General features: G+C 43.0%; 1 protein-coding gene across 1 annotated transcript in view; it reads left to right on the top strand.

The window, feature by feature from the left end:
* Positions 1-5,507: 5,507 nt before the first annotated feature.
* Positions 5,508-18,018, top strand: part of DNAH1 (dynein axonemal heavy chain 1) — a 139,761-nt gene continuing 127,250 nt past the window's right edge. Inside the window, exons 1-2 of the mRNA XM_044676631.1 lie at positions 5,508-5,657; positions 10,712-10,784. Coding sequence (XP_044532566.1) covers positions 5,508-5,657; positions 10,712-10,784 — 223 coding nt within the window. The remainder of the gene's footprint in view (positions 5,658-10,711; positions 10,785-18,018) is intronic.

Below are 18,018 nucleotides of genomic sequence, written 5' to 3'. Positions count from 1 at the left end.
GAATACATGGAAGGGAGCAACAAAAAATAAAGCTGGAAATTTGGTGGGGTAACATTAGATTCATGGGACTTTGAATGTAATAACAAGGAGGATAAAAATGTTATTTGTCTTTGTATCTCACCTTGTACAGCACCCAAAGTCTGACTTTTGTTGAATGAATGAATGAATGAATAGGGATGGGGGCAGGGTGTGGGAGGGGATGAAGAGTAGAATCTATTGGGAAGGCTTTGCCCAACTCTATTCTAAGTTACCAAAAGCACACTGCCTACCCAATGGGAAGGGAGAGGTGGAGTCAATAAGTACACAAATATTTATTCAACCCCTTCCTTGTGTAAGGGCTACTTACCTGGCCCCAGGATACTATAAATTGGTGCCCAGCACTAATAGTAAGAATAATTATATTCTTTCCAACATCAAAGGGTGGGAACAGTGGCAATAAATGCACTTTAATGCGGGTAGGAATGGGTTTGTAAATGCATTATGCCTGGCAGTTGGGGGAAGAAGAGAATAGATGTAATTTGTCCAACAGGGAGATAAAAACAGAGTTCTACCCTGTCCTGGGGAAGAAGGGTTAAAGGGATGGCAGAGATTAGGTACATAGTCTCTTAGTAGCTCCCAATAAGAGCCTCGTGGCTCCAGACTACTCATAGACTTACTGTGAGGCTGAGTTCTAAAATATCCTACTATTGTTTGTTTAGCTTTTGAGTGAGAGTAGCAATTGGGAGGATGGGAGTCAAGTCAGTAGTCAAATCAATAATTATTTATTAAACTGTTATTATATGCCCAACACAGTGTTAAATCCCCGGAATACAAAAAATACAAGAGTTCTTGCTCTCATAAATAAGACACTTGGTGCAGAATAACGTGGAGAGGAATGAAGAGACAGGTATAGCCTTCTGTTGTTTATGCAGATGCTTCAGGCTAGAACCAAAAGCAGATGCTGGAGATCTCCCCTCCGAAAGCCGCCTTTCCCCACCACATACATCCTTACGCACTTGGGCAAACCCCAAGTGGCACCCTTTAGCCACGCCCAAAGTTTTTAGGTTCATCTCAAACACCATGAATGAAAGAAATCAATGAAATAATGAAGGAAAGGGGAAAACCCTTTCCTAAGTCTTTAGGATGTGTAAAGTGCTGGGAGCAAGCAAGACAGTTGTAGCTTTCCGCCCTCACTCTCGGTGACCAGTTCCTTTTCCTGTACTACCCACTTTAGGTCCCCCTCAGATAAAAAGGTGAGTGAGCGCAAATCTCCTCCCAGCCCTTAGTTGACCAGCAGGGAGCGCTGTAGGAGTTCAGAGAAGAGACTCTGGTTTCCAGCGACTGCTTCAGCTGAGTCCGGTGTCGGGCAGGCGCAGTAACGAAGGGAAAGCGCGTGGTTCGCAGTCTGTTGTGGGAGAAACCAAGTGTAAAGCGGGTAGGTAACAACCCCTTGTACAGAGAGCATGGATTTCTAGCCACCAACAGACATGGCTAACAAAAAGAAACAACAACGTAGAAATATTATTTTGTGTCTTTATTGGTTAGGACTGACCGCATTCGGGGTCCTTTGAGAAGAACTGCCGCTTTACACAGCAGAGCTACCCCAGACGGCAATGGATCTTCCCCTAGCAACGGGCCTCCGCGTCCTTCCTTAGAGACAGGACGAGCTTGGCTTGAACGTCCTCTCGCTTCGGTGGCCGTTGCTTCCCTCGGCTGTCCCCGGACGGAAGCTGTAGCTGAGCCGGTAGGTGTGTGGCGAGTCCCGGCGAAGTCGGCCCGGGCCGCACCTTTGCACTCTGCAGTGTTGGGGAGCGGAGTGGTTTGGAGGCAGGCAGGGGAGGAGTCTGGAGTGGCCCGGGTGGGACGGAGGAGAGCCCCTTCACTTCTGGTTGCTCGGCCTCAGTTCACTCCTCCGGAGTCCGTCTCGCCTTGACTGAACTTCAGAAGTGCGACTCAACTCTGTAAGATTTCATTCAATTCTACCCGCTTCAGTTCGACTGAAAGTAATTGGGATAAATTCAATAAATTTTGTTAGGCGCCCGCACGCAGTGTGTTAGGCAATGTGCGAAGCGCTGAATTACTTCCAATCGCTTCAGGCCAAATCACTGCAGTTCAGCTGTATTCATTAAAACACTTCATCTCGCAGGAGCCTCAGTTTCCTCATATGTAAAATGAAGGGGTAGGATTAGATTAAATGAAGTAAATCTTCGGACTCTAAGATCTTCAATTTAATTTAACTCAATTCACTTCACTTGTCTTCATTTCTATTTTTCCCCACTTGGTGCCATGTAATTCCATGGTAAGAATACCTCAGAGTTCCCTGGATCTAAATCTTGTTCCAGATAATGAATTGTTTGTAGAAAAGTATCCTGATGTTTTAGAAAGAACCCTAGACATGAAATCTAAACCTGGATTCAGGAAATCTGAGGAGGAGGGATGAAAAGGATGAAAAGGAGGGACCAGAAAGGAGAGGGAGATGAAAAGGAAGGAAAGAGAAGATGAAGGGGGAAGGAGAGTAGGAGCCTATAATCAGACCACTAATTCTGTCACCTTGGGCAAGTCTCTTAACCCTTTGAGAATTTGTTTTCTTATTCCCACCAGGGAGATAACAATCTCTGACTTCCAGTCTCCTGTTGAGAACCATTTTGTAGGGCGTAAAGCATTAAAACTGTTATTCTGCTATGACTTAAAAAACACCAAAGCTTTAAAAACAAAACAAAAAGTTGACAACTTTTTTTTGTACTCAAAGATTTGTAAATCTCTTTCCACTGATTGTGCTTATCATCTCCATTCAATCGAATCAAAATGTGTGTATGTTCTTCTGATAAGTAGCAGATTCAGTTCAATCCAGTTCAATAAATATGTATGCAAACTTTAACCATAAACCTAAAACTAAGAGGAACGGGGTTAGCAAAGAGCCTTGTGCTGGGAGGTGGGTAACAAAGCTGAAAAAAAAACCAGTTCCTGTCTTCAGGGAGCTCAGAGGTAATGGGATAAGGATATGGCTTAGGCATTTATAAGTAGGATACATGATAGAATGCAGAGAAGAGATCCAAATTTTGTACTAGGAAAACTTGGTGGTGGTGGGGGGGGGGAAGATAAAAAAGTGTTAACTACTTCAATTTGACATAGCACTTGAAGATTTACAAAACATTCCTCACAACATCTATGCAAGGCAGGTAATACTAAAGTATTATCTTCATTTTACATATGGGGGAAAAATGAGGCTTAGTGGGATGAAGTGATTTGCCTATTATCATGAAGCCAGTTGAAGTGTTAAAGCCTGGACCAAGGCCTCTCTTTTTCAGGTCTAACTCTAGACTCTGGCCCATTCAGATGGGATGTCCCAGTCAAGTCTACAGCAGAGAGTTATGGTGGCGGTCTTACAGAGTCTGAGTTGGTAATCATGGAAAAAATGATTGTTTTTATAACTAGGGATAACTTCCACCCTTGGAGAGAACCTGACATTTTGTCTGAATTTGGAAGACTAGGATTATCATTCTGGATAAAGTCTATATACCTGGGGGCAGCTGGTTGGCTCAGTGGATTGAAAGTGAGGCCCAGAGACAGGAGATCCTGGGTTCAACTCAGACCTTCCCAGCTGTGTGACCCTGGGCAAGTCACTTAACCCCCATTGTCTAGCCCTTACCACTCTTCTACCTTGAAATCAATACCCAGTATTGATTCTAAGATGGAAGATAAGGGTTTGAAAAAAAGTCTATATACCTAAAATAAGTTCTCAAAACAAAACAATAATCAGTTATAGAGGATGCTCAAGTTTTACAAAATCCAGGTTTGTGGGAAGACTGTGTCCTACATTTGGATAAGTTCTGGATAATTTTATAATTATTGCTTATATGGCTTATCAGTATCCCTAAATTCATTTCACTGCAGTGGCCCATCCTACTAAATAGCATTGATACAAAGTAATTAATAAGAACTTAACTCTGAGGAGTGGCAGACCAAGTGTCTGACCCTAATAGGTTATGAGGGTAAAGTACTGGTAGTACCATATCTCTTCAACAGTTTTTTTTTTTAAACCCTAACCTGTTTTAGAATTGATACCAAGTATTGGTTCTAAGACAGAAGGGCCAGGCAATTGGGGTTAAGTGACTTGTCTAGGATCACATGGCTAGGAAGTATCTGAGGTCATATTTGAACCCAGGACCTCCAGTCTCCAGGTCTCGCTCTCTATCTAGGGAGCCACCTAGCTGCCTTTTTCCAACAGTTCTAAATGCCCCTCAAAACAAGAGTGCACCTAGAGTTAACCACTAAGTGCTCTATGTTTCTCTGTCTTTTCCCCTTAACTTTACCTTTTTGATGAGGGACAGTGTTTGACTCATTGATTCAGGGATGTGCTGTGTATTTCTTTGTGATTTTGTCCAGGCTGGCCTCTATGCCTGGAATGCACTTTATCCTTACCTCTGACTCATAGAATCTCTCTTTCCCCCCCCAGCATCCCACTCAAGCACTATCTTCCAAGTGAAATTATCCCTGATTTCCTTTCAACTTCTGGTGCCTTCTTGAAACTACCTTGTATTTAACTACTTGTTTTATTCTCTATATCTATTCTATAGACACACATTTCTAGAAAATCTCTTTGTCTTCCCCAATAGATTTTAAGCTCCTCATGAGGAGAGTGCCAAGCATGGTGCTTTGCCTAATAAATACTTGTTGATTGATTCTCAGGTGACCTGGGCTATATGTATGATAACTTATTAATGAAATGGTGGAGCTGACCTTGTTGCAGACTCAGATGTGGAGTTGAAGGCAGCCATTTCTTTTTATTCTGTTTTTTTTTTTTTTTTTTTTTTTTTTAAATTATAGCCTAGCCAGCAGGGGAGGGATAGGAAGGAAGAAGACAATTTGGGTCATATAACTTCAGAAAACTTATTTGGAAATTTATTATTACGTGTAATTGGTTTAAAAAAATAGCCCAATGGGGGCAACTAGGTGGCTCAGTAGATTGAGAGTCAGGCCCAGAGATGGGAGATCCTGAATTCAAATCTGACCTCAGACACCTCCTAGCTGTGTGATTCTGAGCAAGTCACTTAACCCCCATTGTCTAGCCCTTATCACTCTTCTGCCTTGGACCCAATACATAGTATTGGTTCTAAGATGGAAAAGAAGGGTTTTAAAAAATGAATAGGGAAAAATGCAAATGCCATGCCATGAGATTTGTTAAGGGAGCAGACTATCCTGCCAACTCTGCTAAATATAAGGGGACAGATGTGTTCTGTACTTGTTATACCAATTTACTTTCTGTCTTAGAATCAATACTGTGTATTGGTTCCAAGGCAGAAGAGTGGTAAGAGCTAGGCCAAGGGGATTAAGCACTTTATACCAATTTAATGGGTCCTATAAGCCGATGCTAAGAGCTGAGGAAGGGGATGAGAGCCCTGCCACACCGGGGCAACCCAGGATGGGAGTTCACCTAATGATAAGAATAATAAAGACAATGAGAGCTGCACACCTTGAAGAAATGCTTTAAGGTTTACAAAGCACTTTTTTTCCCACAAGGCATTGCGATGGATCGCACAAGAGAGTATCATAAAGCTAAATATGCAGATTCTGATGATGAATTTGCTCCACCGGACAAGACCAGGAGGTATCCAGAGATTAAAACCCGAGGGTTTTATTCTGACATTCTCACTCCAGGGACCCAAGATATTTTGGGGGTAAGTCTCTTCTTCTGGGGGGTGGGTTTTCAAAGTCCCATCCATGAATTTCTATCCACAGCAAATGGGGTTCTGAATGGTGCTTGATATTTGCCCTGCACCTGTGATGCCCAGTCACCTCTCCAACCTGGCAGAGGGGGCACCTCAGGGACTTTAGATAGGCTAAAGTCAGGGAAATTCATCTTTAGGTTGTCAGCAGCCTGCCTTTCTAGAGCACTTGAAAATGAAAAACCTTTTGGTTTTTGTACCCATTCTCTCAATCTGTGCCTTATCTCTGGGAATCATCAGGGCAGGCATCACCTTCATTTCATAGATGAGGAAGTCCAGAGAAAGGGAATGCCCTCCCATCCTAAGGTCACTCAGCCTGACCCTGGGGCCCCTGACTCCATCTGCACCACAGCCTCTCTGCAGAATGGATTCTCAAGGATTCCCTGGAATACCAAGAAGAAGGACTGGTGGAAGTCTTTTTGGTAATAACAAAGCTGAGAGGGGGAAGCCCGTCTCAGGCAAGGAAATAAAAGTAACTTAGCAGTGTAGGAAAACTTAAGAAATAGACATGCAGGGTCAGAGAAAAGAAGAACATACAAAAGACTTTGGATGGTGGGGTGGACTGAGTGCTGGGTGTAAAGGTCAGCAGACAATGAGCCCTAGGGATAGGTAGGAGGGAGGGATCCATGTTTGCTGGGCTCTGGGAAGGCTTCACAGATTTTTTAATTTATTTTTTACCAATTACATGTAATATCGATTTTCGACACACGTTTTCCTTTCTTTCCTCCTCCCAGTGCTGGCAGGTGATTTGATCTGCTGGCTGGGTTGTTATATAAAATATCTTTCTATATTATTCATTTTTGTAAGTGAGTAGTTTTATAAAACCAAAACCCAAACATAATCTCAGAAGTGAAAAATGGTATGCTTTGATCCATCTTCTGACTCCCACAGTTCTTTCTCAGGAGGTGGATAGCCTTCCCTATCATAAGTCTGTCAGAATTATCCTGATTATTGCATTCCTGAGAGGAGCTAAGTCTTTCACAGTTGATCATTCCACAGTGTTGCTGTTACTGTACAATGTTCTCCTGGTTTTGCTTATTCCAACTCTGCCTCAGTCTATGTAGGTCTTTCTAGCTCTTTCTGGAATCATCCAGTTCATCATTTCTTATAGCACAACAGTATTCCATCACCGTCATATACCACAGTTTGTTCAACCATTCCCCAATTGAGGGCCATCCCCCTAGTTTCAAATGCTTTGTCACCACAAAAAGAGCAGCTATAAATATTTTTGTACAAGTAGGTCCTTTCCCTTTCTTTATGATCTCTTTGGGATACAGACTCAGTAGTGGTATTACTGGATCAAAGAGTATGCACTATTTTACACCCCTTTGGGCATAATTCCAAATTACCCTCCAGAATGGTTAGATCAGTTCACAGGTCTACTAGCAATGCATTAGTGTCCCAATTTTGCTATATCCCCTTTTTGGAGGTTTTTTGAGCAGGGAGCAGTGGAGTAGCATTCTAGGAAGTCAAATCTGTGACTTGTATTCGAGGTGGGGGTGCTGGAGAAGATGATGAGAACCACCCAGCTCTGCCATTTTCTGTTAATGGTTCACAATAGCCATGATTTGATTCCATCACCCCTACATTGACATGGGAGAGATTCCCTCCTCTCACATTGAAACCCAGCCAGCAGGGAAGTCTGCATCTCTAGGACAGAATGCATCCGGCCAGTCTGTGTGGACATAGGCTTAGGAGGAAAATGGGTTTGCAGGCACCTGTAGAGACTCAGGTGTTGCTCTGAACCCGGAGCTCTAATTACATGGTCCACCAAGATGCTAGCCAGTGGGGAGCTCTTCCTCGCTGCTCTCTAGCTTCTCCCTCTTGCTCTGGCTGTGGTGTTGGTTAACTTAATGATAATAATTCTCCAAGCAGCTCAGAGGGAGGAAGACTGTGTGCTCGTCATTGCCTTTCCTCCTGGGGCCAATTCCACGTTGTTTCTTTCAGGAACATACTGATAAAAAGAGACTTCCCTGACCTTTTTCTCCTCAGGCTTAGTCAGAAGACAGCTTTTGGGTGGCTGTTTGATGTGATAGGAGGAGCACAGGCCTGTGAGTCAGGACGCCTGGGCTTTGGTTCTAACTCTGCCCTTCTAGAGGCTCAGGGCCAGACTTCACAGAACATCTCGTCTGACTGCCTTGTTCAGGGTGACCCCTGGAGCGTGTGTGACCTTACCAAGTCATTCCCCTTCTGAGGCATACACCTCAGTTTCTTCTTTTTAAAAACAGGGATACAGTGGACAAATGGTCAAAGGATTTGAGCAAGCAATTTTTCAGATAAAGAATTCAAAGCTGTCAATAATCATATGAAAAAATGTTCTAAATCACTCTTGATTAGTGAAGTGCAAATAAAAACAATGTTGAGGTACCATCTCATACCTAGCAGATTGGTCAGTATGGCAGTAAAGGAAAATAATAAATGTTGGAGGGGAAAGACTTACTTGTACAAAAATATTTATATTAGCTCCTTTTTGTGGTGGCAAAGAATTAGGAATTGAGGGGATGTCCATCAATTGGGGAGTAGCTTAACAAATTGTGGTACATATTGGTGATGGAATACTACTGTGCTATAAAGAAATGATAAGCAAGATGATTTTAGCAAAAGCTGAAAAGATCTACAGGAACTGATACAGAATGAAATAAGCAGAACTGGGAGAATGTTGTACACAATGACAGCAATATTGTATGATGATCAATTGTGAAAACTTGGCTACTCTCAGCAATGCAACGATCTGGGACAATCCTAACAGACTTGTGATAAGGAATGCTATCCACTTCCAGAGAAAGAACTGTTGGAGTCGTCTTTTTCATCTGTGTGTTTTTGGTTTTATTTTGGGGTTTTGGTTATGTAGGAGAGTGCTCTTACAACTGATCAATATGGAAGTATTTTGTATGACAATAAAAAAATGGGGATAGCAGTACTTACACTGCCCATCTTGTGTAGGTGTCCCCAAGAAAGGGCTTTCTGGAGGAGAGAACTGGGAGGGAGGTGAGAGCAGGAGAGCTACAGAGGGGGTGAATGAAGAGGAGGAAGGGGATCAGTTTTAAATCTCATCCTCCACTTGGGTGAACCAAGGCCTCCTCTAATTCAAGGTCATTTTCAGAAAGAATGTGAATCTCAGAGCCAGAAGACCTTGATTGAGACCTAACTACTGACCGTGACTCTGGGCAAGTCACTTAACATATTAGCCTTAGTCTCCTCGTTTGTAAAAAATGGAATTAATAAGTTTGTACTAGCTACCACACTGAGTGTTTGTTAGGATAACATTGCCCTACTTAACCTGATCTTGGGTCAATTGCCTAACTTTTTGGGGCCCCAGGGAGGAAGATGGAAGGGAAGGCTCTCTTTCTCCTTCTTTTTCCCTTCTGGTACAATGGAAAGAATGTAAGATTTGGTGTCAAAACTCAGATCTGCTACATACTCAATCTGTGACCTTGGGCAAGTCACTTAAACTTTCTAAGTATCATTTTTAAAATGGGAAGACTGAATGTCTAAGGTCTGTTTCAAATTTAAATGCTATAATACCATGAGAGGTCTAGTAAAATACTTTTAAAATATTTGAAGAGGGAGAGATCACCTCTGTTGGGAAGAGGAGTAGAGGGAGGGATCTTGGAGGAAGTAGCATAAGATCTATTGCCAGTTCATTTTGAGATTAAATCACCTGGCAAGGTTTGTTTCTAATTAATGTTGGCTTTTTGAGGGGTGATCTGAAGACCACAGCTCCTACCCTTTTATTCTGTTTCAGTTTTTTAAGCAGTTATATTTTTATTTTTAAATATTAAACATTTCCCCTCCTTCTCTCTCACCTTTCTCCTCTCCTCCCTACTCCCAGAAAAGAAAAAAAAAACCCTTGTCAATAAATAAATATAGTCAGGCAAAATAAATCCCCACATTGGCCAGTGTTCAAAAATGTGTCATCCTCTGTGTGCATCACCTCTCAGTCTTGAGGTGGGCATTCTTCATCATTGGTTCTTTAGAATCATGATTGATCATTATAACGTTCAGAGCTCTTAAGTCTTTCAAAATCATTCATTGATTACAATATTGATGTTATGTTCTGTTTTTGCTTCCTTCACCTTGAATCAGTTCATATAAGTCTTCCAGGCTTCAGTTTTCCATTACATTCATGACCATTCTTCATTTAACTATTCTCTAATTGATGGGCCTTAGTTTCAGTTTCTTTACCACTACAAAAAAGGGCAGCTATAAAAGTTTTTGATTGGATAAGTTCATTTCTTCTTCTTTTTCTCTCTCTTTTTTTAAAACCCTTACTTTCCATCTCAGAATCAATACTGTGTATTGGTTCCAAGGCAGAAGAGCAGTCTCGGCCAGGCAATGGAGGTTAAGTGACTTGCTAGGAAGTATCTGAGGCCATAGTTGAACCCAGAACCTCCTGTCTCTGGGCCTGGCTCTCAATTTACTGAACCACCTAGCTGCCTTCTTCTTAAAAAAAATGTCTTTGAGATAATGGTCCTCTTGGTGGAATTGTTAGGTCAAAGATGTGATGATTTTTATAGTTCCAAATTGCTTTCCCGAATGGCTGTACTGATGCACAGCTTTGCCAGGAGTGCCCCAATGTGCCTGTCTTCCCACAGCCCCCTAGCAATTGTCACGTTACCTTTTTATCACCTTTGCCAATCTGGAGGTGTGAAGTATAGCCTCCAAGGTGTGATTGTTTGCTCTAATCTAATTATTAGTGATTTGGAACATTTTTTTCATATTGCGGTTCATATATTGCTGCATATAATTTCTCCCCTTGAGAACTGCCCATTCCTAAGTAAATGATGATTAAATAACAGATGCCATGAGCACAGTCATCCTTGAAGGAGAAATGTTTATGGCATTGGAGGCTCAGGGCTTTGGTGGAAGAGGCATTCTTTAAAGCAGGAACTTGTGACTGCCACTTCTTGTCCCTGCAGTGTGGTCAGTTCTCTCCGGCCTCTCTGTGAAGTCCTATGGGCACTGCTTCCTATTCTTCCAATGATTTTCAATGTATTTGATTTCAGGACGTTACCACGGGTGCTATTGTGCACAAGGACCTCCTGCGACAGGCAGACTTGAATGAATTCACCCCAAATGGTAAGCATTTGTACCAGGGTCTTGATGACTCTTGTCTCTGGCATGCCAGGCTGGGCCAGGGGCATCCACCGAGCAGCTCCTCTTGCCAAGGCTTCCACGAGTCCAAAGGTTTGTTCAAGGCTGTGGCCATGCTGGAACTGACAGACCTGGTGTCTGCGTGTCCAGCGTCATTCTCGGTGCTGATTAGCTTCGAGGAATCCGAATCCTTTCCCACATTTAGTAATGAGCCCGGCAGACAGTAGTCCATCAGCAGGAGCCATGTTGTACTATCTATAGCAATGGGAGCAGCTCCTGTGGGCTAAAGAGAGGGAGGCAGGGGCTTTAAGTGAGCATTCTGGGGCCCTCACATTCGGAAGGATTTCCTGATTCACCTTGTCGGCTCAGTGCCCTGGAGGCTTCCCGACTCCTCCTCTCCAGCCTAAGAGCCTTGGGTTAAGTGGAGCTGAGAGGCCAAGCTGGGACAGAAGAGTTGCTCCTTAGGCCACCCGTTCCAAGACTCCCCACGACTATTCTTAGCACATTCGTTCATCATTTCACTCATCAGAAATGGGTTAGGCAGAACAGGAGCCATGATGGAAGAAGGGGAAGGGGCAGATTTGGGCTCCATAAATAAAAAGTTCCTAAGATTTATCCAAGAGTGGGCTGGACTGCCTTAGGAGGTAGTGAGGTCTCAATCATCAAACAGAAACTGAATGGCTTGTCAAGTATGGCGGGGTGTTCCTTTTGAGGTGCTGCTTGTCATGGATGACCTGAGAGTTTGCTTCCAACCCTGAGATTCAGAGAGGCACGCCTTTCCTCCTCTCTTATTCCTTACCTGAGAGGCTGATTCTTAGAGGAGTAAAGTGACTCTCCTAAGGTCATACCCATAGTAAATGAATGGCAGAACTGGGACCACAGCTCATTTCTTTATCTGGGAGGAGAGGCTCTTCTGATGGGGAGCTGTTTTTCCACACCACCCACTTTCCACCCAGCAGACCTGATACATCAGAATACCCTTAGGCGTCCAGTTCCTCCCAGTACCTTCAGCTGGCACAGTATCTCCAAATTGGAGATATATCATATTAGAAAGATACAGATATAATGGAAGCCTGGAAAGCAACCAAGGCGGGGTTTCCCCAGGTTATCAGGGGGCAGGTGATGACAGGCTGTTGAAGAATTAGTTAAGGAGGCAAGTGGGAACAGCAAGTCTTTGTTTATAGACTCTAGGCCCATTTGGGGCCAAACCTGGAAGAATTGGACATTTGATTTTAGACTGCTCTCCTGTTGGGGGAAAAGAGTGTTAGCACCCAGCATGTGTTTGAGGCCTCTTTTTTTTAAATTTTAAATCCTTAACTTCTGTGTATTGACTCCTAGGCAGAAGAGTGGTAAGGTTAGGCAATGGGGGTCAAGTGACTTGCCCAGGGTCACACAGCTGGGAAGTGTCTGAGGTCAGATTTGAACCTAGGACCTCCCAACTCTAGGCCTGGCTCTCAATCCACTGAGCTACCCCCTTGAGGACTCTTCTTAATGGACCCAGGGTCATCTTTGTTTTCACCTTGCCCATTTAAAAAAATTTTTTTTTTCCACAAGGAATGTCAGAGGAAGAGGGTCTCAGGGAGGCTCTGGCTGTCCCTTGAGAGCTCCATAAACATCTAGACAGGCTTCCTATACTGCCCTTCACTCCCAGCACTTGTTAATGCCCAGGCCTCCTTTCAAGCTGTCAGTGGACTCTCTAGTCTCATGTAGACAAAAGTATGGGTATTCCTTTTTTCTCCCTCTTTGATAATTCCTAAATGACTCCCAAAGACTCAGGTCTAGAAGGCATTAGGCATCTTTTTGCTTTTTTTGGACACCTCAGATTGTTAAGAGTCTTTTTTTATGTATCATGGAATGTGTGTCTCAGCAATTTCTACCCAGTGCTCCTAGTTATCCTCTCTAGGGTCAATTAGAACCAAATCCTCATTCTATCTAAAGTTAATTGAGGATTGTGCTCCTGTCACACCCCCTGAAGTCTCCTCTAGTCCAGTCTAAAACATCTCAGTTCCTTCGTCCAGTTCTTGTGCAGTCTGGTCTTTAATGCCCTCATTATCTTGGTTGCCCTCCTCTGCATGTTCTCCATCTCATCAGTGGTGTTCCAGAAAGGTGACAGCCAGAAATAAACTCATTTTCCAGATGGTCTGACTAATGAGGTTATGACTTCTCTCACTCTAGACACTCTGCCTTTCTTAATTGTGGCCAAAGATCCAGATCCATAAAAGGGAATTTTTGTAAATGGGCCAAAAGGCAAGAAAATTTGGTGGGGGGAGCTGAATGGGGATAGATATCCTGGGGAGCTAAGGTGGGAAGCTTCTACAGTAGATATATGATCATTTGAGGAGGGAGAGAGTACTAACAAAATGGATTAAAGGAGGTAGGTAACACAGGAACTGAACTTTGAAAGAAGCTAAGGATTCTAAGATAATAAGAATATATATTCTCCTTATAGAGAATAGATAAGTTAGTAAGATAAGGAGATAAGGAGAAAATATATTCCAGGGATAGTGATCAGCTTGGCTAAGCCACTGAACTGGTGGTAGATAGAATATTGTCTATGGGAACAGCCAGAAGGCCACTTTGTCTGGAATGTAGAGTGCATGAGGGAGAATAATGAGAAATGATACTGGAAAAGTAAGCCAAAGACAGTTTGTAAATGGCTTCAAATACTAAGCTGAGGAATTTGTATTCAGTAGCAGTAGGGAGTCATTGAAAGTTCTTGAGTAGGGGAGTGTAGTTTGGAAAACCAGTTTAGAATTTGGAGAATAGATTAGAGATTTAGGAGCCCGGAAGTCAACTGGCTATTACAATAGTCCCAGTGAGAGATGATGGAGGACTTGAACAAGTATGGTGGCCAGATGGAGACAAAGTAACAGGTATAAGAGGTATTGGGGAAGTAGAACAGGCAAGCCTTAGCAATTGAGTAGATGTTATGGATGAGAGAGGAAGGCATAAAGAGAGGTGCTACACTTGTGAACCTGGGTGACTGGATACCTGTCTTCAATGGAAATAGGGACATTTGGAAATGGTCTGGGTTTGGACTGATGGGGAGCAAGGGATTAAAAGTTGAGTTTTGGACACAGAGGACTATGGGATAGCCAGGTGGAGACAGTGAACAGGCCATTGATGATATAAGAGATTAGAACGGCTGTATATACATGAATGTACAGTGATGAAGACTGAATCCAAAACAACTCCTAAGATCTCCAGGAGGGGGAATGTCCTGTGAGAAGGACAGAGCCTCTGGGGCATCGGTGGTGACTGCTCAGATAGCTAGGGAGGAGATGAAGAGAGGACCACATCATGAAAGCTGAGAAAGAAAAGAGGGTCTCAGAGCCTGGAGAGAAGCCAAGAAGGATGAGCAATGAGGACAGGCTATTTTATTCTGCAGTTCTGAGCTCATCAGTAATAATGAACGAGAGGAGTTTCATTTGCAGCCAGGTTGCAAGGGGCTGAGCATTGTAAGGGAGCAGAGGGAGTGGAGGCAGATTACAAATGCTTTTCCCTAGGAATTTAACTATGACAGGGAGAAGAGACATAGGAAATTGTTTCTTATTTAAATATTCTTACAAAATAGGTGTGAGTTGGGCCATGTTGACTGGTCTGGGATGTCTATCCGTATACCTCTACCCTGCACTGGTCTTCTCTTAAGGACCTCCCTGACCACTTGTCTCTTCCTCTTCTCTGGTGATGAGGCCCAGACCAATCAGAGGGCTGAGCCACTCTTCCACGGCCCAGGCCAGGCTCACTAGATGTGCCCAAGTTCATTGTGAGGATGGGGAGGAGGTAGCAGCTGGGAGCCTATTGTCATGGCCCATCGTGTCTTCTTTAACTTAGGCTGCCCAGGGACCAGGAATGGCTTTGGACCTCTTGGAATGTGGGAGGGAGTGGGAGTTTATGGTTCTAGAACCTGCCAGCACCAGTAGGATGCTCCTTTCTGCCCTGCCTTGTAAGTTAAGGAGCTTCTGTGGGTCCTCTGGTCTGAGCCTTTGATCAGGGGCCTGGCTGGGTCCAAAGGGAAAAGGATGTTTGGTTCTGACCTCCTCAGGCTTTAGCAGAAGGCCTCAAACCTCATTCAACTGGCACCCCCCCCCCCATGCCTCCAGAGCCAACGTGGACCTCTTCCTCTAGTAAGGAAGGGCCATGTCCCAGGGCTGCTTTTCTTCCTGCATTCTGTGTAGAAAAGATCTTCTGAGTGAATGAGAAAATACTCACATCCCATGGGCTGAGCTGAATGGCATCCAAGGTCTCCTCTATTGTAGGAAATAGCTCCCTAAGCCACTCTGTTTAACTAATTCAGCCATCTCTTGTTAATTCCTTGTGTTATCTCCATGAGGAGGTGAGGTTTAGTTCCTATTGCTTGCTTGACCCCTTTGGTGTTGCGAGTCCTGGGCACTGGCTTCCCTGGCTTGAAAGTGCTTGTTTCAGCACTTTTGTTTTTGTATCTCTCCCAGCTCTGTGTTTTCAGCAAATCCACCAAGTGTACATTCTGTGCCTTCCCTGGAGTCATTGATTAAAAAAAAGTTAAATAGCACAGGGCCAAGGACACTTCACCAGGGACTTCCATTCTACTTAAAAGCCACTCATTAATGATTATTCAAACGATTACATCTGAGTCAGCCTAGGCTGCAAGTTCTGAATCCACCCGGCTATGCCCTCCCTTCTCCCACCAAGAGCACAGGAGAGGCTATCAATGAGGCTTTGCTGAAGACGATGCCGGCAGCCTTCTCCTGACCAGCAGGCTGGTTCCAGCACAGCCTGTTCTGAAGAAAGAGGCAGAATCATGTAGTGGACAGGGCACTGCCTTGGAATCAGAAAGACCAGTGTTCAACTCTTGGTTTGGCCTCTTATCAGCGTTGTGATCCTGGATGAGTTGGTTCCTTTCTCTGAGCCTCAGTTTCCACATCTGAAAATAAAGATAATAATAGCATCTTCCTCACAGGTTTATTGTTCAATCAAATGAGATAATTTCTATAAAGTACTTTGCAAACCTGAAAGAACATACAAATGAGAGTTACTATTATTACTGCTGCCTTTCCTGAATATTCTCTACTCCTTTAACCATACATTCTAGAGTTTTGCCAAGAATCAAACACTTAAGCCTAGAGTTTTGGGAACACACTGTTCTTTGGGAAAATCGGAGGTTTTCCTCTTCTTTGAATCCCTAATGTTTAGTACAGTGCCTTGCTTAATAAATGTTTATTGATTAGTTGACTGAGAGACGAAGAGCCAAGAATGAATGAGTGGCCTGTAAAGGAATAGCCAGATGGAGTGCATTTCCTGTGAAAGTTATCACTAACTGTAGAGCAGTCTGGGAGAGAGAGGAGACTCCCCCATTGTAAGGGATAAAAAGGTTGGACAAAATTTATGAGAAATGTGGTCACTGTAATTATTACTCAAGTCAGAATGAATTTTTAGCAATTTATTTATAAACTAGAGGGAAAGAGTGAAAGTAAGGAAATCAGAGAGGGAAGATAATTACTCTGGCTCGGTCTGAACCAGGCAGGGCTTCAGAGGCCCAGAAAAGGGGGCCCAGAGGTGAATTACACAAGGGGTTTAGCCATGAGGGAGGGGCCTCTCCAGAGGCTAGTACCTTTCAGGAAAAAAACAACACAACAAACCAGTAAAGGAGTCAGTCTTTTTCACTTACCCACATGGTAGTTTTAAGGGAAAAATCCCAGAGCAGTCCAAGGTCCCAAGCTGGAGCTCCTTTAAGTTCAAGTTGAAGGCAAAATACCTCGTCACAGGAAGTTCTTGCCACTTTTAAAGACCATTCCTTTTGTCATTTCCTGTTCCTTCCTTCCACTTTATGTGGACCAATTACAGCTAAAGCTTTGCTTAGGACTGCCCAAAGGGCAGTCAGTCAATTCTGATTCCTTATCCACTATTGCACATATGGGTCATACTTAACTCATACTTAAGGATAAGTAGGGTGTATATGCTTCTGGTGATTAAATCTAAAAATGGGCAGGGGAGAGTTAATCCCATTTTCACAATCCCCTCTGTGATCATTTGGGAGACTAGTCTCCCCAACTGATCATTTGACATAATCATCTTGTACCCCTAAAAATCTTCTAACTATAGATGCATACAATATTGCACCTTCTAAGAGGAAACCACAATAGTTAGAGATAAGAGGGAAATAGAAGAGAGAAAAAGCAAAACCAGTGTTTTCTAGGTGCATTAACAAAAAGCCAATTAGGGGGCAGTCCCCTTTGGCATAAGAGTGTACATTCAAAATAAAGGTGTTCAACCCCCTTCAGTTTAATCAATTATACCCCAAAGTTCATTCTGGATCTTCTTGATGCATTCTAGGTTTCTGCAGGCATCTTTCTCCAAATAGTTCATTTTCTGGATTCAAGGAGTTAGCAAGCTTCTTTCCCTGAAAATTTTCTCAAAAATTTTTAAATATTGGATTTTATGAAAATATATACAATTCCCCCTGAGGAGGGTGTTGACAAATCAACTCTGAATACATGGTTGAGTTATGGAGTGTATGAGTCAGTTATCAAAAGAAAAACCAAAAACATAAAAAGAAAAACAAACAGAAGAAAAAATTAAATTTTGGAAGAAAGAAAAAAATTTAAAATCAGAATCAAAATATCAAAAATCTATGTACATAAAAGTTTCTGAGTAAAACAAGAATAAATTCATAACAGTCCCTTGTATTAGGGTTCAATTAAAGTAAATTCTGCCCCACAAGTCTGTAGGACAAAATGCAATAATATTGCTCTTATCCATTGGCAGCCAGGATTACAGGAAATTGACATACCATAAAAAAGAAAAAAGGACTAGATTTCCATGTGAAAGGGAAGTGTCATTCCCTTGTTGTGATTTTTTTACCTTTACTCTCAGGGATAGGGGGAGCCAAGATGGTAGCCAAACTTGGGTATTTGTCCGAATGTGGCATGAAGAAGACCTGTGTCTGATGTATGTCAAACAAACACAACCTCAAACCTAAAACAAGTCCTCTGTCTTGGCACAGATTCTTATCAATCCCATTAGGATTGGTTTGGTCTTTTTTTATCCTTATGTTTCTAGGCATTGTGCAGATTCAGATGCAGTGAAAAAGATCTGGGGGGGGGGATTGTGAAATTAGAATCTGTTTCCCTAAAAACTACAATTCCCAGAACCCCACTCTACTTCCTGTTGTTACATGCAGACATAGACAGGACATAAATTGGATGGAGTTCTGTGTCTAGCTCTTTTTGCTTCCTGTGGG

The sequence above is a fragment of the Gracilinanus agilis genome, chromosome 1 (genome assembly GCF_016433145.1).
Source record: "Gracilinanus agilis isolate LMUSP501 chromosome 1, AgileGrace, whole genome shotgun sequence".
In the NCBI taxonomy this organism is placed as follows: Eukaryota; Metazoa; Chordata; class Mammalia; order Didelphimorphia; family Didelphidae; genus Gracilinanus; species Gracilinanus agilis.
This window is presented reverse-complemented; position numbering and strand designations above follow the sequence as displayed.